We start from the raw sequence: 24,758 nt of genomic DNA, 5'->3' as shown, positions 1-24,758 counted from the left end.
TGCTGGGGCTCCGGCGATCCTTCCGCCTCAGCCTTCCAAGTAGCTGGAATTACAGGCATGCGCTACCACGCCCGGCTGATTTTTTGATTTATTGCAGAGATGAGGTCTCGCTGCCCAGGTGGGTCTCGAACCCGCGGGCTCAGGCAATCCACTCACCTCAGCCTCCCAAAGGCGCGGGATTACAGGCTAAGCCACCGAGCCCGGCGATAGGATATTTTTTTTCCTATAAAAGAAGCCAGGAAGTAGACAAAGCTGCTCTCCATATTATTAATTTTCTAGGCATCTGTCTTTCTCTTCTTTGAGAGGGTATCTGCAGCCATCAAGTCTACTTTCTAGGGAAGAAGAGCATGGTGGGGAGGAGACAGGGTGAAGGTTGAGCACCAGGCATCCTTAACTTGAGAAACATTAAATAGTTTTTCATGGACCAGAAAAGACTTTTTACTTAATTTCTTAGGTTTGCATGATATATAATACCAGGAAATATAATTATTTTATTTTACTCTGTGATTCTATAGCATAATTTCCCTTTTCCTTATTTTATTGTTTCAGAATTCCTGACACTTCCAGCTAAATTTCTCCCCATTTTCCAAGGAGCTTCCTCAGAAACCCGACTTAATAGCTTTTGTATTGGCCAGAATTGGACATAGTTTAGCCACTTTCTATTATTCACCCTCAATCAGCAAGAGTCTGGGAAATATTTTAAGCTTGGCACATTGCTGTCCCTGACAGAGTTGTATTAGTAAGGAAGGGGAGAATGGATATTGAGATGTCTGATTCCATTTAGCAGCCAGAGTGGGGACTTCAGAGACAGTGTTCTTTATTATTCAGGATCTAAGACTGACTGTCATTTTAAAGAAGAATTAAGTGAACCAAGAGGTTTATCTATCCTATAAGTCACTTTTGTAGCAATTCTACTATATTGGAGAGCTAAATATGTTAGTTTAATGGGACATTTATTGAAGTCTAAGGAATGGTTTGCTAACTTTAGTAAATATACATCTCTTTATAATACTATGTTTACTCTACTTGCATCATGAATTTACATTGTCACTTTAGCTCCAGACTGTTCCAGAATCTGTGCTTAATAATATTACATACACATGTTCAGTCTTTAGAAAGTTAAGCCCTATTTATATATTACTTTGACTGAACCTTTGGAAATGCATTTCCCTTATGGTGCCCTTTCCGCTCATATTTTTTTGTTTTTTGGTTTTTTTCTGATATGTTCTTATTGTCTGTCTCTAGTCTTCTCCTATTACATATTTTAATATTTATGTATACATTTTTAAGTAGTCTTTCTTTACCTTAAATTCTATGCCAGATTGGTCTGCTGCTCACAGTGGCCACATATCTGTCTAGAAATGGTTGTGGTTTTAGTTAGTCACACAACTATTTGGTTCATCTTGTATGGCTGCTAATTAATCTTCCTAAATACCTCTTTTCACTTCACATTCTCCCAGGGCATTGGGCACTAAAGCGCAGAGGAAGACAAGAGCTGAGCACCAGGCTACCTTATGAGAACCATTAAACAGTTTTTCATGAACCAGAAAAGACCTTTTGTTTAATTTCTAAGGTTTACATGATATATAATATCAGGAAATATAATTATTTTATTTTACTCTGTGATTCTATAGCATAATCCCCCTTTTACTTTACCATTTCAGAATTCCTGACATTCTAAATGAAAAATACAGTACAAAATATGTTATAGTAGGCTTTTGGAGAGTGAATAGCAGTTTGGTTATTACATGCACTTTAGCGTATACGATTGGCCCTCCATTCCAGTGGATTCTGCATCATTAGATTCTACCACCCATGGATTGAAAATATTTGGAAAAAAAATACCTGTACTGAACATGTACATACTTTTTCCTGTTATTGTTGTATACTATAACAACTATTTATATACCTTTTATATTGTATTAGGTATTATAAATAATTTGGAGATAATTTAAAGTATACAGGATGATGTGCCTAGGTTATATGCAAATATCTTGGTGTTTTATGTCAGAGACTTGAACATCCATGGACTTTGGTATCTAAGGGAGGTCATGGAGCCAATCTTTAGGGATACAGAAGGATGACTGCACTTAAAGTTAAATATTTCAGCACTGTAATTTATTTAGTAAGAAACTAGTTACAAATGTATTTTTGCTTTTAGTATAAGATAATTTTAAAAACTTTTTAAGATAATTGTTTATTCACATGCAGTTTTAAAAAGTGATAGAGAGATCCTGTATAACCTTCTCTCAGTTTCTCCTGATTGTAACAGTTTGCATAACTATAGTACCATATTACAACCAGGAAATTACATTGATAAAATTCATCAACCTTACTCATTGTGAGATTGTTTTTAATTATTTCATTTTTACTATTTTAGGAATTTATCCGAAAGTCCTTTTGAATACTTACAGAGTAAAGAAATTGCACTTAATTTTTCTAGTTACAGAAGTGATTATCCAAAAAAAAAAGTCTTAATCTTAAAAAAATTTTTTTTTTGTAGTTTTAAGCATGCAGAAAAGGTGATACTTCTTTTTGGTGTTGGATTCCTTAGCTATATTTTAGAAAGTCAATTCCCAAAATATGTTAATGGTAGAATCACCATTTTTCTATTTTTGTCATTTTTCTATTTCTGATTCTAAATATAGATTATAGCATGTCTGTAAGATTTCCTGTAAACCGAAGTGAAAAACTGTTGGCTGTCTATCTTGCTAGGAGTTTATCCTTATATAAATGATAGCTGTGTCTGAGTATTAGCCTTTCGAATTCTCGGTCTCTGTAAAATGCAAATATCACTCGAGATCCAGTTAAATTCTCCATAACAGCACCCACTAAGTCTGTAGTATATTTCCTTCTCACGTCATTCTAGCTTCCTATCCCAAATTAAGGTTTCCTTCTCTCTTAAAACTGTAGTATTTTCCAGTACTCAGTAGTAATAGCACTTATTGGATACTATCATTATATTTACAGTAACCCTGTAATGAAGTTGCTTGTGTCATACCCATTGAACACATGCAGAAACTGACAATGGAAGTTGTTAAGTAACTTGCCATGGTAACATAGCTAGGTTTTGACAACTGGGAGTGAAACACAGATCTACCTTGCTCTTTTTGCCATTCCCTTTGTCAGCTGTCTCAGAATGTCATTCATTCATTTATTTATGTCATTTGTTCATTTATCTATGTCTTTATTCAATTTTTCTGGGCATTGGGCATGCTAAGGTAAAAAGCAATGTAAGAGGAGAAGTCTGACCCTGGGGCAGAATCCCCAAGACTTGGTGATTGACTAGATGGGAAATAAGTAAATAGGAAAGAATATAGGATAATTCCCAAGCTTATAGTGTGAGTGTCTGGTTAGGTTGTAATATGATTCTCTGAGTTGGGAAATTAAAACTTGCTCAAGAAGATGAACAAGTCTGAGGGAGTAGGGTAGGATGGGGAGAAGGTATGTAAAAGACGTTTATGTGCTGATGTGTATATAGGGAATGTTCTGACTGTGGTAAGAAGTTCTAGTAAATGATGTACAGTACTCAGCTTAAGTAGAAGGACACATGGTAGGCCGAGGATATATATGTTTATCTTAACTATTGATAAATAAAAACACGGATTCTCTTTATTCTCTAAGCAACACAGTGGTTTTTTCCTCTTTATTTTCAACCTCCTTTTAAAAATTTTTATGGATTTTTATGGTTATATCATTGGAAATTTGATGAAAAATAATATACATCCTATTGTATCCAAGAAGATTGTAGTTTTTACTAAAAGTAATAGAAAGCAGTTATGCAATATGGTTTTGTCTTAAACATGGTCTGGATATGTTAATGTAAAAATATACTGGCTATACAAGGCAGTCCTCCCCTCTTTTTCTTTTTTTTTTTTTGAGACAGGATCCTACTTTGTTGCCCAGACTGGAGTGCACTGGCACTATCCCTGCTTGTTATAACCTTGACCTCCAATACTCAAGTGATCCTCCAGTCTCTACCTCCTGAGTAACTGGGACTGCAGGTGCATGTCACCACATCCAGCTAATTTTATTATTTATTTATTTTTTTGTAGAGATGAGATCTTACTATGTTACCCAGGCTGATATTGAACTCCTGGGCTCAAGCTATCCTCCCTTCTCAGCCTCCCAAAGTGCTGAAGTTACAGACTTGAGTCACTGTGCCCAGCCCAGTCTCCACTTTTATTGCAGACAAGTATCTTGAACAGTTGAAGTAACTCCTTTCTTTGTTTAAGCATGATTTAAGATTCTATTCTAAATGTAAATAGAATTCTTTTAAAATGTTTTTTTCTTTTTTATTGTTAAGGTAATACATGATAATATAGAAATTTTCAGAACAAACTGACGTGTTGATAATCATACCATCTGCTGAGAACCATAGTTAATATTTTGGTATATTATTTTAAATCTTATTTTGTAGACTTTGAATTAATTAATTTATTTTAGGATCACTTTCCCATATTCTTAAATATTATCTAAGCATGTAATTTATATGAAGTTAGTTTGCTTCCAATTTTTTGCTCATACTACAGTATCTCTACGTATATTTTTATTTTCATCTCATAATTGCTTTAGGAAAGATACTTGAAAGTCAAATGGCAGGGTTAGAGCATGAATATCTCTTTAAAGTTTGTAGCAAGGTACCATATTATAATTGTTCTTAGCAAAAAGGCCATGAAGTGATAGAAAGGTACTATTTTATAACTCCTACTAACAGAGTTTTGTATTGTATTTCTTTAGCAAGAAAATGAAATTGGGAAGAAATATGGACACAAGAAAGAATCACTATGGTCATCTAAAGAGGAAGTATCTGTGAGGAAATGTTTGTTTATTTTATTTAATTTTTATAAATACTTGACTTACAAGAACCATCATTTTATCAACTTTTGTCATTTTACATTCTTAAGACTAATTATTTCTCTTTCTATAATTTTGGTGTACTTGATGATTGTCTCCTCTGGAAATGAATAGATCACATTACAACCATGATATAGTAAAAAGAGTACAGAGAGAAGCCAGGATTTATTTCCCTGCCTTCTACTCCTTTAAGGTCCCTAGATACGTGACCTTGAAGAAGCATTTTTACATTGATGAACCTCAAGTACTTTGTTTATGAAATAAGGTTGAAGACTGGGTACCGCAGCTTACACCTGTACTCCCAGCACTTTGGGAGGCCAAGGCTTAGAGGATTGCCTGAGCCCAGGAATTCAAGACCAGCCTGGGCAACATGGTGAGATCTCATCTCTACAGTAAATAAAAACAGTAGCTGGGCATGGTTGTGCACACCTGTTGTCCCAGCTACTCCGAAGGCTGAGGCAGAAGAATTGCCAGAGCCCAGCAAGTTGAGGCTTCTGTAACAGTGATTATGCCACTTCACTCCTGCCTGGGCAACAGTGAGACTCCAACTCAAAATAAGTAAATAAGGTTGACAATTCCAGCAAGGTAGTTGTTTTTGTCAAATAGAGAAATGGTTGTTAAATATTTTAAGCTTTAAATGTTTTAGACTGGTTATTTACTTCTATCATTGTCACATGAACCTTTTCTTCTGACTTTTCCCTCTCTTTTTCCTTCCTGACTACCTCTATGTTAGCCCTGTTAGTAACTTCCATATGATTTATGTAATTCAGCAGTTAGAAGAATTGAGATGGTCAGCCAGATAGTTAATAGTAAATGACATAACGCAAAGAGTTTTGACCAGCAGTTGAAAAATAGGAAGGACTCTTCAGGCTAATTTAATAACTATTAGTCTAGAAGTAAAAACAGCTAGTCAGTTGATGAGGCAGTGTGTTCAGAATTAGTGATTGATCCTTTAAGGTGTAAAAATTAATTTAAAAATAGAAACTGTTGAGAATCCAAGAAAGCTTAAGTATAGTAGATGAGGACATATAAAACAAAATGTATAATAATCTCATTGTACAATATTAATGAAGAGAAGCAAACAGTGCTGAGATTTCATGTCAAGAACATAAATACTGGATGGTAAATTGTTTATTAAGATGATATTTATTAGACTAGGCTACTACTACCTTAAAAATACTGTATGGTTTTTAGTCTTCTATCACAGATGAGTATATTATAAATATTTCTAGAGTTATAGAGTATTTGAGTAAGTAATTTTCTGTTTTCAAAATAGGTATGATTTGATTCCAAAGATAGTATTTTGGGTACAGGAAATAAACCATTTTTACTGTTTTTTCAGGTATTTGAACTTCTTTCTATAGATCTTTAAGTAACAAATAATTTTCCTTTTTGTTGTTTCTTTTCCTTATCTATCCATCTTAATCCCATTTAAGAACAATGATGAACTTTGGAATGATAGTGAGATGCTTCCAAGAAAGGTGTTATTGACTGAATTTAGATCACTGGTGGTTAAAAACTCTACTTCCAGAAATTTGTCTGGTGTAAATAATGATTATGGTCACCTAAAGAATTTCAAGAAATTCAAAAAGGTAGGTATTTCTTTATCTGTATCACAAGAGGGCAGTGTTTGAAATGTTTGTAGAAATACCATTGGTGCTAATTAATAATAAGCAGTTTATGTTGAAACTGATGCTGTTTTTTCTGCTTGAAACTGTTAAAAAGATTAGAAAGGACATGAACTGACAATTAATGAATACATGGAACTCCTAGAATGAAACATATTTCATCAAGACTGAACTCTTTATAGTTTGCTATTGACCTGGTTTTTTCCACCTTGAACATGAGGCTTTTGTCTATAATGACAGTGTTCTTCCTGTCTTTCTAATATTAATCTACTATCTGACATTTTTGTGGAAAACTGTTTTTCTCTATAACATGATCTGTATGATTTTGCCATGACTATGAGGTAGTGTAGCTTTGTCTCTCTAATGTGAGCATTAGTATTAACTTGTCTGAGTTTAATTAGTTAGGGTTCTAAACTCCATGTGTTGGTCATGAAGAATCTCTTCTACATAGAGCAGAAGACAGAAATATCTCCCACTTACATGACACCATGGTACCTTCATGTTTAACTTCACTTTTTCCCACCCCATAGTTTTGGCCTCTGACTAGCACAAGGGCAAATCCTTACTACATGGTAGTTTATGTTTAATATTGTTATAAAATCTCATTGCTAAAGAAATCAAACTTCAAAGGACATTTTTGTATCAGTTAAGTTACTAAAGAAAAAGCAATAAAACCTACTAGATCTGACTGTTGTGAGAAGGCATTAATTAGAAATGGGAAACTTCTCTGATTAGAGTAATTTAAATATTTTAAGGCACTAGGGAACAAAATTTCATTTTTTTTGGAGTTGGAGTCTCACTCTGTTGCTCAGACTGGAGTGCAGTGTCCGCTCCCGGCCACCGCAGCCTCGACCTGCTGGGCTCCGGCGATCCTTCCGCCTCAGCCTTCCAAGTAGCCGGAATTACAGGCATGCGCTACCACGCCCAGCTGATTGGAATAAAATTTCTTAAGACTCAGTCATTAAAGACTGACTCACAGGGCATTACTTCCAAATTAATACAATAAACGACTAAAATGATGAAAAAAAGTAAAAACAATAATGTTCATTATTGGCATAGAAGTGTATTAATAACTGAAGATATATAAAGTAGTACAAACCTCTGGAAAATGGTTTGGAAAACTTTTAAACCCCTAAAAATATTGGTGTCCTTAACCAAGAAATTTGTTTTGAAACTATAGAAGAAATTCAAACCAAAGTGTACCTAGAAAGATGTTTAACTAGATATCCTCATGGCAGGAATTTACCTGAGTTTTTCTTTAAACCTCCAAAGCAATGATGTGTCACTTTTTGTGCTTTTCAAATACTGCTTAATGGTGAAAACTAATTTACATTTCCCTTTCTACTTAATATATTGAAATTTTAAGAGCACTCCTTATACATATTAAGGATTTATTACTTACTCCCTAAATACAATATCAGCAGTGTACTTGACATGCATTTTAATATAGAATTTTCTTTTTTTTTTTAGCAACTCTTTATAAATAATTAAAATGTCAATTGAAAGAATAAACTTTCAGCATCTCTAACATCTCTCACTAGGATCTATAAAATGGAAAATTTGGAAAGGATTTAAATTTTCATCAGTACTAGAAAGGGCTTGCTTAAACTTTGAAATATGTGTGTTCGCCTTGAGTTGCTTTAATTATTGGATGATTAACTAAGGCCATTTTAAAATTAAAAAAAAATCCAAATTTAAAATCTTAAATCCTTTTTAGTACATAAATTCTAATGATGTGTCCAAATCTGAATATAGAAATAGCTGGAAAATATAAGGGCAAAAACACATTGGTCTAGCACAGAGTAACCTCCCTCTCACTTTTCTTTGTGGGATTTAAACATCTTTGGTACTTAAGTTATGCATGATTACAGTCTTTGCTTTTTAAGCTTTTTAAAAATGGTCATCTTACAATTCTTTTTTTTTTCTTTTTGAGTTAGAGTCTCACTCTGTTGCCCAGACTGGAGTGCAGTGGCCACTCCCGGCCACCGCAGCCTCGACCTGCTGGGCTCCGGCGATCCTTCTGCCTCAGCCTTCCAAGTAGCCGGAATTACAGGCATGCGCTACCACGCCCGGCTGATTTTTTGATTTATTGTAGAGATGAGGTCTCGCTGCCCAGGCGGGTCTCGAACCCGTGGGCTCAGGCAGTCCACTCCTCAGCCTCCCAAAGGCGCGGGATTACAGGCTGAGCCACCAAGCGCGGCTCATTTTACAATTCTGTCTTCCCTCTTTGTCACAAATTCTCAAAGAGATAGGAATCACTAAACTGAGAACCGGAAAACTTAAAGGTCTAGTTTCAGTCCAGTATCCAACTGTGTCACTTTGAGCAAGTTACTTGACTTCCTTGGGCATCTTCCTTGGTAAAATAAAGGAATTTCTCTCCACTTCTAAAAATAAAATTTTTAAAAATGGTCATCCTAATTTGTTAATATGTTCAACCTTACTATTTTTTTTTAATTTAACAGGTCACATATCCTGGAGCAGGAAAACTTCCACACATCATTGGAGGATCAGATTTAATAGCTCATCATGCTCGAAAGAATACAGAATTAGAAGAGTGGTTAAGGCAGGAAATGGAGGTTAGTAGGAATTAAGGCCCAGAAACTTGTTTGAATTCCACTTGGTCCTTTGTGATTTCCTTAGAGCAAATACTTCCTAAAACCAAACTTAAGTGACTCAAGGTCATTCATTCAGGAAAACTCCTGAATTATAGAGCATTAAGATTACTCTGGAGCTGGGCTCGGCAGCTCAGTCTGTAATCCCGTGCTTTGGGAGGCTGAGGTGAGTGGATTGCCTGAGCCCGCGGGTTCGAGACCCACCTGGGCAACTTGGTGAGACCTCATCTCTACAATAAATCAAAAATTAGCCGGGCATGGTAGCTCACGCCTGTAGTTCCAGCTACTTGGAAGGCTGAGGCGGAAGGATCGCCGGAGCCCAGCAGGTCGAGGCTGCGGTGGCGGGGAGCGGCCACTGCACTCCAGTCTGGGCAACAGAGTGAGACTCCAACTCAAAAAAAAAAAAAGATACTCTGTAATTTTCTGCAACACTTCTCTAAAGGAACTCTAGATTTATTTTTGTTGGTTAAAAAGTGAGACCTAAACAAATTAATTAACTTTACATCCTAATGTAAAGGGAGAGGGAAAGCTTATGCCAAAATTTAAAAGGAAACTAAAAAAATAACAATTAAAAGGATGACAATATAGTCATATGGAAGATAATACAGATATATCAGTTATATAGTATATAAATGGACTGGCCTTTGCAAATCTGGGAATCGTGTTTCCATAATTCTGAACATTTCTCATTTATTGTTTTCTTGAATATTATACTTTTGCTGTTTTCTCTACTATCCCCTTCTGGAATTCCTATTTGATAGACATTAAGTTTTCTTCCTTTTCATGAGTCTTAACTTCTTTTCTATATATGCCATCTCTGTTTCTCTGGGTTTTGTTTTTGGCAATTTCTTCAGATTGTCTTGCAGTTGACTACTTTTGTCTTCAACTTTGGTTGGTATTGTATCCATCAATTGAGTTTTAGGATTTTTTTCAGTACTAGAAGTCTATTTTATTCTTTTCTAAATCTTTTTGTTCCTTACCGGCGTTAAAATCCTCTTTTTATTCTTTGCCTGATGATATCAACACCTACAATATTTGTTGATCTGTTTTCTGCTCTTATGATACCTTGTTTTTCAATTTATACTTTGTGATCTTTGTATGTGAACTTGAAGTTTTCTTGGAACCTGATCTGTGGGATTTCCTTGAGTCCTAAGTCCAACTTTATTTCCTCTAGAAAATATGTTTCTATTAGTCTTCTTCTACCAATATGAAACCACTTAAATTAAAATCTCATCTTGTGATTTTTTTTTTTAATCATTCAAACAGTTAGTATTTGCACTAGAAGCCAGAGTGAGTAAGGGCTGATTTGTCACTATAAACTTCAAGTGAAATTTTTACTTCTTTCCTTCACCAAGTTTCACAGTTAAGGCAGGCAAGTTTCTTTGCTGTCTAATTCTATGTTGTAAGATTTATTTCTCTTTATTCCTTTAGTGTTGGGTCTTTTATTAAAGTCACCATCTTGGGTTTTTTTTCATGTCACTCATACCCCATACAAAGCAGAGTTCCAGTTTTTCGTGGTTTGCAAGACAAAAGCTGGCTGTGGTGCTTGCTAATCTCTCAGGGTTCCTTATTTTGCTTTTTAGTGGGTATAGTGTATCCTTCAGCAACTCATTTTTGAAAATGCTTTTTTAGGCGGAGATTGGTGGCTTAGCCTGTAATCCCAGCAAGGCCAGTGGATTGCCTGAGCCTGCAGGTTCGAGACCAGTTTGGGCAACTTGGCGAGACTTCATCTCTACAATAAATCAAAAATTAGCTGGGCATGGTAGTGCGTGCCTGTAGTTCTGGCTACTTGGAAGACCCAGGCGAAGGATCACTGGAGCCCAACTGTTCGACACTGGGGTGGCTGTGAGTGTGCCACTGCACTCCAGCCTGGGCAACAAAGTGAGACCCCAACTCAAAAACAAAAATACTTTTTAAGTTATTTTTAAATAAGGGTTATTAGGAAGATTGCTTGTAAAAGTAGAGTTGTTAGGAAGATCACTCAGGATACCTACTGTCAAAAAATGAATGAATGGCAGTCATATCCTTTCTCCTTTTCTTTTTTGATAGAATGATTGCCCTTATTATTTTATAAATGTGCATTCCCAAGAATTATTGCAGTACACAAAATAATCAAGAAGTGAAAATCTAAAGCCCAGAAATTGTCTGTTTAAACATTTAAGTGAGTAATGTTCCAGGCAGCTCTTCATTGAGGAGTGGTGAGAGGCAGAGACAGACTGGGAAGGGAGGGAGAGACATTGGTAGAAGGAAGTTAAACATTCATTGCTGAATATGGATAAATGTTTCTTTCTTCCAAGACATTTTATTTCCAGGGATCCCTCTGAGATTTAGGGGAGAAAATATGAAAATCACCAAATTGAATCAGTATTTGTTTTAAACTTCATATTTCACTTTTAGATATTATTTGTTGACTCCCTGCTACAAAGAGAGAGGACATCATTTGTACTTCTTCCCACCTCCCCTCCCCCACCTTTTGCAAGTCCTGTTTTTTCCCTTTTTAGGTGACTTGCATGTCTGCAATAGTCTTTCTTAAGCTTCAGAGTAACACTTAGAATATACCTCAGTGTTGCTCATTCTTCATTAGTTTTTTCTACAACATAATATGCTATTTTGATTTGCAGGTTTTTTTTTCTCAAGGAACTTTTATTTAAAAAATTTTTATATATTTGCTAGGCTCTCTAGTAGTTGAGAAAATGATGATATGCTGCTGACTATCCTTTTATTGAATCACCTTTGCCTTCTACATCTCTTTCTACATCTCTTTCTTCTGCGTTCACTGTGGTTTTTTAAACTTTTACTTATCAAAAATTCAAATTTCATATGTTTATTCTATTTCTCACCAGCTGTGTAACCTTGGACAAATTACTTAATACTTCTGTTCCCTTCTGTGCAGAATGAAAATAATAATAATACCTCTATTTCACAGACATGTGAGGATTAAATACTTCTTATAAAGCACTTATAACAATGGAGAACATTAGCTATTTCCCATTTACTTAATTTTGAAATGGTGTTATTGTGGTTCTCGATTTGTTTACTTAGCATTTGTTCTTTTTAAAATTTTTTACCTTTTTGGTTCTTATTTCATTGTTTTCATGTTGTTTTTAATTTATTTTTTATTCTTGGGTTATTGTTTCTTGCAGAGTTCTTCATTTATCTTTTGCATGTTTTGCTCCAGTATCTCTCTTTTTCTCCTTTAATATGTTGAGTATCTTTGCTGTTTTCTTTCATCCTCAGTTGTGTAAAGTGAAGTGCCCTGTTTGAATATTCTGTTTGCTATGTAAAAGGATCATGTGCCATCTTAGGCAGAGATTACATTCTAAAGCCAGTTTGTGAGGTAGAAATTGAGTATAATTGAAATTACTCCTAACCCTCTTAGCTTGCCCATAAAGAACAGAATTCCCCTGTGCCTCACTGTCAGTGTGGCAACATGCTCAGTCTCAGTCAAAGACACATTGTGTGTCCCATCTAGTTTCTGCTGCCTGAAGACATTGAATCAGGAAGAGGAAAAGCTCAGCTGGAGCTGTGTGCAGCTTTTATTAAAAACCTGGGCTAGCTTTGTCCCAGAATTTAAATTAAATGGCCTGTATCAGGGAGTGTACCCTATCCCCAAAGAATAACCTAGCATTTTAGGTTGTTTACTTAATTTGTTAGGGATTCCTGGAGCCTATCTCTGGGGTCAGTGTCAGTTCCACTCCTTCACCTCCCCATGCTAGTAGTCCCTTCCCAGCAGCCGGCTACTAGTAATTGCCTATTCAGGCTACTTTTTTCCCAAATTTGAGGCATTAGTAAGAATCTTCAGGTTTGGCCAGTTCTGTAGTACTTTTTAATGTGTTAGGACAGTGTTGGGAATAATTTGCATCAGAACCATTTGATTCTTTAAACAGCTGCATTTTTAAAATCTATGACATGGGCTTATCCCTTTCTTTTTAATTAATTACCACCGTCAGGTTTTGTTTGGTTGGTTTTAGATGGAAAAGTAGTTGAGAAAATGATGATACGCTGCTGACTTTTTTCTATCTTTTGTTTATTTCATTAGGAATTAGAGAGAGTGACTGTGTTCTAGATTTATGTCATGAAATCTCTGTTCACTCTAATAATTTTAGGCACTGTAGGTAGGATTTACTCCATAATAGACTTGACTTGCTTCTGCTGTGTGGCTACTGCTTCTATACATAATGTGCCAAAGTACTGACATGTCATTTCCGTGTTTGCCCTAGCTATTCCTTTTCTGTATTCCCTGCCTTTTGTTTTTGTTCAGCCCTTCTTTCTCTACTTCTGCACACACAGTCTTAGTTTCCATAATCACTGAATCAGTTCCTGAAGTTCCCTTGAATTTAGGATATTTTTATTCAGTACAGCAAACAATAATTCTTTGAACTCTGCATAGCCTGATTTGAATTTTGAAAGACTGTAAGATGTAGTTCTCTTGGACCCTTGACGAATGCCAGTAATATTTCTATGCCTTAATACTATTTTACTTAATGTTTTTACTAAAATATATGAAATAAAACTGATTTCTTTTCTCTGGTTTTTCTTTACTGTGCTACAGCTTTAAAATTAGCATCCCCTGCCAAGAAGCCCCTAAGTATATTTACAGTAATGATACCAGCAGCTATTTTGACAACTGCTTTATGAAAATCGTGTCTTCCAATTTGTGTTCTGCTATCCCTATTATAAAGTGTGAAAAAGAAGAATTTGATTTTGACGGTTCACTATATGAATAGAAAATCAGTCTGTAAGATGGAATCCCTACAAGTCCCACTTCTAGGCTTTTTCCAGAGATTCAGAAGCAAGATTCAAAAACCGTGTGGCAGCTGGGTTGAGAGTTGGTGCTTCTATTAAGGGAGATCTGGTCACATCCCAGTTTTCCATCTGATAGTTTTTTGATCTTCTGCAAGTTATTTAACCTAAGTTTCTGTTCCCTCATTGGTTAAAATTGGGACAATCTTATAATAGTAGTAATAAAGTTACAAGAAGAGTAAATGAATTTTTTAAATAAAGAGTTTAAGATATTATCTGAAAACACACAAGTGTAAATTATTAACAGTAAGAACAAACAGTACAGTAAGTGCTCACTTGTTGATAGGTTCTTGGAAACTGCAGCTTTAAGTGAGATGACATATAGTGGATCCTTGAATAATATTGTTCTGTTGTAACGTTGATGAGAAAAAAAATATTGGCTTTGTTGTACATCATTTCACTTCAAGCTGCAGTTCCCAAGAACCTACTGAAAACTTTAAATGAGAACTTACTATGTGTGCATTTAAGGAACTTAATGGTCTTTTAGAAAGGATAGAATACAAATATAAATAATTAAAACAGAAGGTAGAAATTGAGAAGCATTCTAGGAGTTCTGTAGGTGAAGTTTTTGCGGAGTTCTTCGTAGCAGGCATTATTTTTAAATGAAGGGGATCAGAAAGCCTCTGTTAAAGAGGTGAAGAACATGTTCCTTGATACATAGTAGGCACTAAATACTTATTGAATGACTGCACCTTGAAAAGTGGTTACATGTGGGAAGAGGTAGCTTTCTGGTCAGAGAGAAACATGAACAAAAACAGAGAGAGGGTCATGGGTATTAAGAGGTGATGATGGGTTTTGTATTGTTTTTATTGTCTTTTTTTATAATTCACTTTTAACTGGCATGCCATCCATGAAGAGGACGATGAGAAGTGATTGGGAAAGTAAAATGGACCCAGGTTATAAAGAGCCTCGTACCTTTTTGGAGTCAGACTCAAGGGTTTGTGTTTTCTTTGATAGATGGGAGAAGTCATTGAAGGCTTTCAAATGACAAATGATTTGGTCATAGCTGGACTTTAGGAGATGCTCTCAGCACAGGCTTTTTATGATCCTAACTCTAAGATGCTTTAGGAATTTGTGTTGAAAAGTACTTTGTAGCTGAGGTAATTTAGCAGTACTTTCTAGTCCCTGTTTGGCATCAAAAGGATGGGAGCCCCTTTACTTGCAGAGCTACTTTAAGGGAAGTTGGGTTAAGTATTGTTCTCTCTGTCTCATCAGTGGTCTGACTCCAAAGCACTTAAATTTCATTTAGTAAAAGGCTTCTGCTGGAAAGAGTAAAAAAATTTGAACAAGTCTGTAATATATGTTGGTTGCTTTTGAGCAAAGATTGGAGAAAGTTGTTTAATTAGAGCCCTTTTACAAGAATCCTAGCATGGAGTGAACAGAGATCAGTTGAATGAGATAGTGTAGAAGCAAGAACTCATGCACTTAGGACCTCCATGATTGAAAATCTCAAAGATATCAGTGACCCATCCGTATAGTAGTTAATTAACTATGTATTCACCATTGAGCAAATGTTTGAAGTTAATGTTAATGTTAATTTTGACAGGTACAAAATCAACACGCAAAAGAAGAGTCTCTTGCTGATGATCTCTTTAGGTAAACTTTGACTCAGCTTTCTCATGTACCTTTGCAAGATGTATATAAATTTTAGTTCTATTGTTTTTAACATGCGTGCTTCTTTTTAGTGCTTGTATATCTCTCCTTTGGGTTTACTGGCTATAGCTTCGAGGTTTGGGGTTGATTCAGTTGTACTGTATCACAGGATACTTATAATTTGCATGCGGGCATTCAAGTGAAAAGAAGGTTCCTGAACTGGGTGAACTTGGCTTATAAATTTATGAGATATTTTCAGCTCTGGGTAGAATTATGAACATAATAGGTTTTGAATTAAGAGAAGTAAAATGTCAGACCATTTGTTTAGTTTTAGTTTTGAAGTAAAATGCCAGATTGTTTTGTTTATGCATATTTAATTGGCACATACGTAAAAATAAAAGGCTGGGTTAGAGTCTCAAAGCAGATTTTGGTGGGAGGTTTGAGATGAATTGTAATAGGTGGTTATAATTTAATTCTGACTTACTACACTTTCAGCATTTCTGCAGATATAACAAACCTATTATAAGAATTACTTCTCAAATACTAATAAAATAATATTTTAGAAGTAGAGACCAACTAAGGGAGAGTAACATTTTCCAAACTTACTTAAAGGCAGAACCAAAATACTGTATTTTTTAGTCTGTTTTGTGGCCAGTTAGATTGATTCTCTGATTTCATAATTGACAATATAAATCATAGGTGAAAATGTTGACAGACAGTACTTATTTTCCTAGGTAGTCAAATGAGATTCTCTTGTTGCTCAGCTGTATTTAATTGCTATAGGAGAAAATTTTATGAAGTGACAATTATATTTTAGGTTTATTATGCTCTTTTGTACGAATGGTATACTTTAATTTTGGAGGGGCTTCTGTTTGAAGCCATACTGGAAGAAGTATAAATACATATTGATTTTTAAACTCTTATTTTCGTTAATTATTGTAAAGCTTTACCTTTGATGATGTTTTATTGTTACCATGTATTCATCAAAGCAACATCAAAGGGATAAATGAAAATAAGAATGTCTAAGGACATTCTAAGGACAAAATTGGCAGTCTCCATTTGCCAAAGTGTGACTGTTGTTTGAAAGCTCTTTAACTTTAAAAGAAATACCACCCCTTATCTAAATATCATTTAACCCCATTTCTTTCTTTGCAGATATAATCCTAATGTAAAAAGGAGAAGATAACTGAGGATTTAAAAAGAAGCCATGGAAAAACATTTTGTATCTAACATTTACTTCAGGCTAACTGGGATACATGAATATGTTACAAATATTTTATGCCCTAAATTTGTTAAATAAAATGCATAAAACTTGTTTATTTTGTGTGTGACAATATTGATCTCTTTTCAGGCTTTGTCATCTCATCTCTCATAATTTTGTTTTCTTTTTAAAATGTGTTTATTTATTGAATAGTTTTAATATAAGCACAGTTCAAAATTCTAAAAGTACATAAAAAGGGTAAAGACTAAAGTTAGCCTTCCACCACTGTCCTAGCTATTTGGCTCCCCTCAGAAAGAAATTATGATATCCATTTCTTGAGAGTCTTTCCAGAAACTTTTAATGCCTATTCAGAATTTGTATACATATCATTTTTAAATAAATGTCTACACAAATAACACATACAGTGTTCTGCACATTGTTCTTTTTCACTTAGTAGATTAGAGGATCATAAGAATATCAGTGTAATTTCTTCTTTTTCATTATGCTGTAGTCTTCCATAAACTGGAATACCCAAATGAAATGGCTTCAGTGGTGAAGATGTCACCCACATATTATTCTAGTACAGAAACTGAAGACCATAGGAAGACATCATCAAACTCGTAGTTAGATCTTACCAGAATGGCAGGACCTGTACCCCTTTTATATGTTCGTACTGAGTTGGGCGTGCCTCTGTTTTGAGCTTCATGAGAGTCTTAGTTTCCCTATTAATAAAGTAGAAAAGGTGAGGCTGTCTTCTACCTTAAAGGGTAAGATAAAAAAGAAAGTATATTTTTCAAATTTGTTAATATCAACAAGTAATTTTCAACTTAGGTTGCATATTAGAATTCTGATGTAGTCTTTTTTTATTAACTAAATCTAAGTGCTAGGCTAGAAAATGGTACAGGCCTTTTATACTGACTGAAAGCTTCCTGGTCTCAGTTTCTGCCACCCTAACAAGCCTTACCTTTTTAGGTTTTTTTAAATCAGAGCATGAAAAATTATAGCATAAATTAGAATATACTTTTGTGGGCTTTGTGGAAGCTTAGGATTTCTCCATATTCAATTGAGGAAAGTCACCCTGTTTAAGTATCTGGCCAAGATACTTTCCACCTTTGACTAACCCTCAGAACATCATTTTTTTATGGAAATAGTTTGTAAATCTATAGCTCTTTTGTTTATTACTTTGTTTTCTCAGCTTCCATTATCCTTTCAAATTCTTTGTTTAGGAAACATTATTAAACATATATATATAAAGCATTGCCATCTACAACACTGTGAAAGAATCCAAAGATGAATGAGTAAAGGTCTCTGTTCTCTGAGAACCGACAGTCTTGAGTTGCTAAGATTCCCTCTAAGTTTCATTCACCATGGAGAGTACTGTTAAAATAAATGGAAGATGTTTCCCATTGCTTTGCATAAATGTTTCAGCACTGTTCAATCTTTATAAGCCAGCTAGCTCTGCCCTGTACAACTTCACTCACAGACCCACTTGGGTAGGTTACATACTTTTACCCTGGCTCTGGTGCAAACTCTTTGTAAACCTTTACCTGTTTTGGGATAAAGAAGAGGGGAGGGATATCCTGTCACCATCCTATCTTCATCAAATGAATGGGAACTGTGCCCCCATTTCTAGGCTAGGACTTTAGGAGCTGTAGCTCAGCCAGCTTCCTGATGGTAGGGAGGAGGTGGCTTGCCCTTTGGCCACAGTATCACAATTGTCCATTTCACAGTAGCTTTTTTAGCGCTACTTACCCTCTTCTCTTTCTCCAGGCGCAGCTCCCTTACTACTCAGGAGTATCTTTCCTCTCATAATTCTGATCCACTACTGAAGTCTTGTAGTTGTTCCCACTAGCAGGAGTCTACATCTGACCCAAATTCCTTCTTATGAAATTGCAGCAAGTTGAGATTTGGGTAAAGTCTTCTCCCTCAAGCCTCACAAGGGTGACTGTATAAATCGCTTTTGTGAACAGATTTGCCTTTTTTGTAAGGCTATTGAATATGAATATACAAGTATTGAGTCAGCCTATTCCCCTTTATACAATGATGATGTGGGGTGGGCAAACTTGTTGGAAGGTATTTTACTGCTCTCAACCATGGCATTGAAAGTCGTTTCTAATCTGTTACTGCACAGGCTAGCCTCCCAAACTAGGGGAACAGCACTTCTTTAAAATGGAGCCCCAGCTTTGTTAGCAAATTGAGAGACCTTAAATATCAAAGCAGAAGGTCTGAATTTTTATTTTGTAGACAGAGGAGGAACTGTTGACAGTTTCTGCATGGGGATTTCAAAACCAGTGTATAATGCTGCGTAAGGCATGTTAAGAAATGGAGGGCAGAGATGTTTCTACACTGAATTGTTAATTGAAGTAAATGACTAAGTATTTTAAGCAGGAAATGACTTAAGAGAAGGTATTCGGTGCTTAAAATGGTTAGAGGAGGAGCAGGTTGTAGTCTGGGCTTTCAAGAAAAGCTCCCAGAACAATTTATTATAGACCTACTCGGGTAGCTTCTCAGTGGAACCGTGCATTTAAAAATACATCCACATCCTAAGATCCAATGTGAAGGAAGTGCCAGTTAATCACTTCAGCTGCTTAGTTGCCTGTAGAATGAGGAATGGAAACCATATTTCCATTGACTTCCCTTGTAAGCAGAAACAGCAAAAGGGATAGGAAGCTGGCCTCTATATAATTTTCACCATGCAGACCTTGGGGGAGTGCCATCTATTTGCCAGAACCAGATCAGGCTACTTGCAGATGGAACTCTGGCTGCAAGGGAGTTAAGGGAAACAGTTTTTAAGCTACTGAATGTATATCACTTCCACACCACCATGAGGTTGAAAAGTCTTAAGTTGAACCATCATAAGTCAGGGACTATAAATCAGATGCTATAAATCCTCCCAGCATGTCGATTTTTTTCTTTTTTTTTTTTTTGAGTCAGAGTCTCACTCTGTTGCCCAGGCTGGAGTGCAGTGGGCATGCTCATGGCTACTGCAGCCTCAAACTGCTAGGCTCAGGCAATCCTTCAACCTCAGTCTTCCTAGTAGTATTTCTTGTTTTTTAATAAAATTGGCATGCTGAGCTGGGTGCAGTGGCTCATGCCCGTAACTGCAGCACTTTGGAAGGCGGAGGTGAGAAGATTACCTGAGCCCATGGGTTCAAAATCAGCCTGGGCAACTTGGTAAGACTTTATCTCTACAATAAATTTAAAAATTAGCCAGACGTGGACCATGCCTGTAGTTCCAGCTACTTGGAAGGCTGAGGTGGCAGGATCACCTGAGCCCAGCAGGTCGAGGATGCCTGAGGTAGCCATGAGCTTGTCATTGCACTCCAGCCTGGGTGACAGTGAGACTCCAACTCAAGAAGAAAAAAAAAATCTGCTAGAATTTTAACTGGCATTGCTGAATCTAAATATCAATTTGGGAAGAAATTCCATTATAAAAACATTCAGTCTTCCAACCCATAGCATAAAATATCCCTTTACCTAGCACTTCTTTTTTTCAGCACTGTTTTATTGTTTCACTATAGAGGCTTACTCATCTGTTTTAAATTTATCCCTAAGCATTTAATATTTTTTGATACTGCAAATGGTATTTTATCATACAATGCCGTATTACTTCTATATGAAAATACAATTCTTATATATTGAATTTAGTCTATGAACTTACTAAATTCACCCATTCATTAGATCCATTTGTAGATTCCTTAGGATTTGTATGTACACAATTGTGTCATATATGAATAAAGGCAGTTTCACTTTATCTTTTCCATTTGTTTTGCCGTTTCTTTTTCTTATCTATTACATTGGTTAGGACAATCAATTCGCTGTTAAATGTCTTATTTCTAATCTTAGGGAACTATTTAAGTTTTCTATTTCTTGTGGCAGTTTTGGTAGTTTGAGTCTTTCAAGAACTCTGTCCATTCTTCTGAGTTGTCAAATTTATTTGACAAAGTTCATAACATTTTTGTTAAATGTTTAATGTCTCTGTAATATGCAGTGATGTCTCCTTTTTCATTCTTGTTATCTGAGCTTAGAGTTATTTTCTTGTCAGCTAGCTAGAGGTTTATTAACTTTATCGAAAATGTCTTGAAGAACATTTCATTGGCTTTTTTCCTCTACTATATGTTCTTTTTCTATTTACTGATTTTCATGATTTATTTCCCTCCTTCTGCTTGCTTTGGGTTAAATATGCTCTTATATTATTAGCCATTGTAGATTTTTAAGCCTGTCTTCTAATATCAGTATTTAGAATTATGAATTTCACTCTGCACTGCTGCAATTGCATGTACCAAATTTGGATATTTATACGATCATTCAGTTCAAAATATGTCTAATTTTCCTGTGATTTATTCATTGATATGTGGACTGTTTAATTTCCAAATATAGCTTTTTCATCTACCAAATGATATAATTGTTACTTGTATATGTTGCTATTTCTAAGTTAAATTCTACTGTGGTCAGAGGTCAAACACAGTAAGATTTTAATCTTTTCAAAGTATTTGAGACTAGTTTTATGGGCAAGCAAGCATATGTTTGGTCTGTTTTGGTGGGTGTTTTATGTGCTCTTAAAAATAATGTGTATTCTACAGTTGAGAGGTGTGAGTGCTCTATAAATATCAGGTCAGTGATTTACAATGGTATTGAAATCTTTTATATTCCGATTTTATCTACTTGTTTGAACACTCAGAAATAACAAACTCTCCAACTATAATTGTGAACTTGTCTATCACTTCCTCTAGATCTCTATTGCCTTTTTTGCTTTATATGTCTGAAAACTCTGTAATTAGGGGCAAATACATTCAGAATTGGTATGTTCTTCATGAATTAACCTTTTATGAGAAACTTATCATTATTATTATTATTATTATTATTTTTTAGTTGGAGTCTCACTCTATCGCCCAGACTGGACTGCAGTGGCACGCTCCCAGCCACCACAGCCTCAACCTGCTGGGCTCTGGCGATCCTTCCGCCTCAGCCTTCCAAGTAGCTGAAACTACAGGCACGCGCTACCACACCCAGCTAATTTTTTCATTTATTGTAGAGATGAGGTCTCTCCAAGTTGCCCAGGCGGGTCTCAAAGCCGCGGGCTCAGGCAATCCATTCACCTCAGCCTCCCAAAGTGCTGGGATTACAGGCTGAGCCACCGAGCCCTATCTTTATTATTAAGACTTGTCTTGAAGTCTTTATTGGTGCTTTGCATGTCATTTCCCATTCTTTTACTTATAACCTATTTACATGAGTCTTTTGTAAGGAATATATTCTTGAAGCTTTTTGTCTGGTGTGATGATGTTTGTCTTTAAACTGGTGGTACTTAATCCACTTGTATGTAATATAATTATTGGAACGGTTAGGTCAGAGTCGGTGATACTTGTTTTCTCTGTCTCATCTGGTCTCCCTGCACACCCTCCCCCCTCCCCTGACATACAAACCCTTTGCCTTCTTTTTAATTAGTTTTTAGTATTTCATCTCTACTGGCTTTTTAGCAACGCCTTTAAAATTTTGGTGGCTAATAAGAATTATTTCAAATCCAATTGGCTGTTAATAACAATATGCATAATAACTTATGCTCTAGTAAGCATCTTACCACCTTATGCATAATGTATACAGCTTAAGAAAGTATACTTCCACTTATCTATTATTTCTGCTATAAATATCACTACTACATTACATTATTACTTTTTACTTTTTGTTTTAAATCATTTTTTGGTTAAACATTTCAACAGTCAATTGGATTTTAAATAACTTAAGAAATGAGAAAAATAATCATTTACCATTTCTGGCACTCTTCTTTCCTTCATGTAGATCTATGTTTCATTAGGTATCATTTACCTTCAATGTAAAGAACTTCCTTCAACCATTTTTTGTAGTGCAGATCTCCTGATATCACAGTTTTTCAACTTTCACATGTGTTCATTTCAAAAAATAATTTCACTAGATATATAGAATTTTTGTTTGGCAGTGTTTTTTTTTCAGCATGGCAAGATATTTAAAAGCTGCCTTCCTGTTGCATTTTTTCTGGTCATTTATTCTCTTATGTTCCATTATGTTTTCCCCCTGACGTCTTTTAAATTTTTCTCTTTATTTTGCATCAATTTGATTATGATGTGCATACATGTAGTTTCCTTTATGTTTTACCTATTTTGATTTTCTTGATCTGCAGATTGTTTCTTAAATGAAATTTAGAAATTGTTCAACATTTAGTTCTCCAAATGTATGCTTTTCTTTCTCAGTATCTCTCTTCCTCTCCTCCGGATTCCAACATGCAGGTTAGACCATCTGATGTCTTGTCATTAAGTCTAATTATTTTTAGTCCTCTCTGTGTTGTTTGGATAGTTTCTATTAACCTGTCCTCGAGTTCATTTTCTTCTTAGTGTCCTTTATGTTGTCAAGCTCATCCAGTGAACTTTTCATTTCAGAATGTATTTTTCAGCTGTACAAAGTTCACTTTTTAGTTTTCTTACGAGATTCCCCCACTTGTTCACTCTGTGTCAACCTTTTCCTTTAAGTTTTTAAATTACGTATTCATAGTATTTTAAAGTACTTGTTTGCTATTTCCAACAGTGTCAACTCTGGGTCTGTTTTGGTTTTTTTCTTCTGCTGGTTGTATTACATTTTGTCTGGACATCTCATACCTTTATACCATATGCTGGACATTGTCAATGGTGTTGTGAGAGTTCAGATTTTGTCTTCCTATAAGAAGTGTCAAGGCTTGTGTTAGCAGGCAATTAATTTACTGGCAAATCTGCTTCATCCTTTTGAGGTTTTTAGGCAGATTTAGAGTATCCCTATTCTCAAGGAATGGCCTTTTGGGGGCAGGGTCTCAAAAGAATTCTTGGACTGTTAAGGCCTGGCTCTGCTGGTTGGCTATAATTCCTGTCTTCTAGAACTGTTTATCTCCAGAATTCCATTCAGCCCCTGGTTTGTAGTTGCTGATCTTTGACAAGACCAATGATTTCTCATCCCAACTTCAGTTTAGTATTGTGCTAAACTGAAGATGCTTTGGAGGTGCTTCTCTGTGTAGCTTCCTCCTCTCCAGTATTCTGCCCAGCAAATTCCAGCTAAATCCTGAAATGTGATGTTTTTTGTTATCTAGACATACTCTTTATGTTAGTTTGCAAAGTACCTTCAGGGAAAAAGTGATGATACCTCTGTTTCTTCTCTTAAAAATCAGTCCTGTACTACTGCTCATTGTGTGAAAACATTGCTTTATCTACTTTTCAGAGTTATATAGTTGATTAGAGTGAAGGGTAAGTCCAATTGTCTTTTCACTGTCCTGATTAAAATCAGTAGGCCATCCTTTTTAAATTGAAAAGTTTTCATTCTTTTTATGGTTTATCAGTCATTATCTTTACCTTGTTTACACTGTTTCTTTTCCAAAGACACCCTTTTTCTTAAATAACCTGAATAGAGGAATAGTTCAAAATCAGCTGATTATCTGTTTAATCCTTATTCCACATACACTTTTTCAGGCTAGCCTTAGAGACTCAGGCATGTTTTCCCTCCTAAGAATGTATACTACAGTGTTTTTAAAAGACTATTATAAGATCTAATCTGATCAAGAGTTCTATACAATAAGCAGCCTTTGCAACCCAGTTAGATTTTGTAATGGCATTTAAATTCAGTTTAGTTTTGTTTCATTCTGAGTTTCTCAGTGTTCCAAAAGTTGGGACTTATTGGAACTTACTTTTAATTAACAGAAGGATTTGTTTAGAATTTTTCACTACTTCCTATTGACTATGCAATATTTTTAAATACCTTTGATCTTTTTTTAAAGATCTGTTAACTAAAATTTTATGCCATAGAAATTATTACATGATGAAACTTCTTAAATTTTATTTTTTTATTTTTATTTTTGAGTTGGGAGTCTCACTCTGTTGCCCAGACCGGAGTGCAGTGACAGCTCCCGGCCACTGCAGCCTCGACCTGCTGGGCTCCGGCGATCCTTCCACCTCAGCCTTCCGAGTAGCTGGAATTACAGGCACGTGCTACCATGCCTGGTTAATTTTTTTTATTTATTGTAGAGATGAGGCATTGCCAAGTTGCCCAGGCGGGTCTCGAACCCGCGGGCTC

The 24,758-nt window shown here is 35.5% G+C and overlaps 1 protein-coding gene across 2 annotated transcripts in view; it reads left to right on the top strand.

Annotated features, from left to right (window-relative positions):
* The window catches only part of NBN (nibrin), a 46,366-nt gene extending 29,544 nt beyond the window's left edge, over positions 1-16,822 (top strand). For both annotated transcript variants that reach the window (XM_021713647.1, XM_008060557.2), the window contains exons 12-16: positions 4,741-4,812; positions 6,294-6,449; positions 8,948-9,061; positions 15,447-15,496; positions 16,649-16,822. In XM_021713647.1, coding sequence (XP_021569322.1) covers positions 4,741-4,812; positions 6,294-6,449; positions 8,948-9,061; positions 15,447-15,496; positions 16,649-16,679 — 423 coding nt within the window. In that variant the 3' untranslated portion in view covers positions 16,680-16,822. The remainder of the gene's footprint in view (positions 1-4,740; positions 4,813-6,293; positions 6,450-8,947; positions 9,062-15,446; positions 15,497-16,648) is intronic.
* The last annotated feature ends 7,936 nt before the right edge of the window (positions 16,823-24,758 follow it).

Source organism: Carlito syrichta, unplaced genomic scaffold, assembly GCF_000164805.1.
Source record: "Carlito syrichta isolate Samal-C Ts95f unplaced genomic scaffold, Tarsius_syrichta-2.0.1 Scaffold304646, whole genome shotgun sequence".
NCBI classification, from domain to species: domain Eukaryota; kingdom Metazoa; phylum Chordata; class Mammalia; order Primates; family Tarsiidae; genus Carlito; species Carlito syrichta.
Note: the sequence above shows the minus strand (reverse complement) of the source record. Positions and strands in the feature narration are given on the sequence as shown.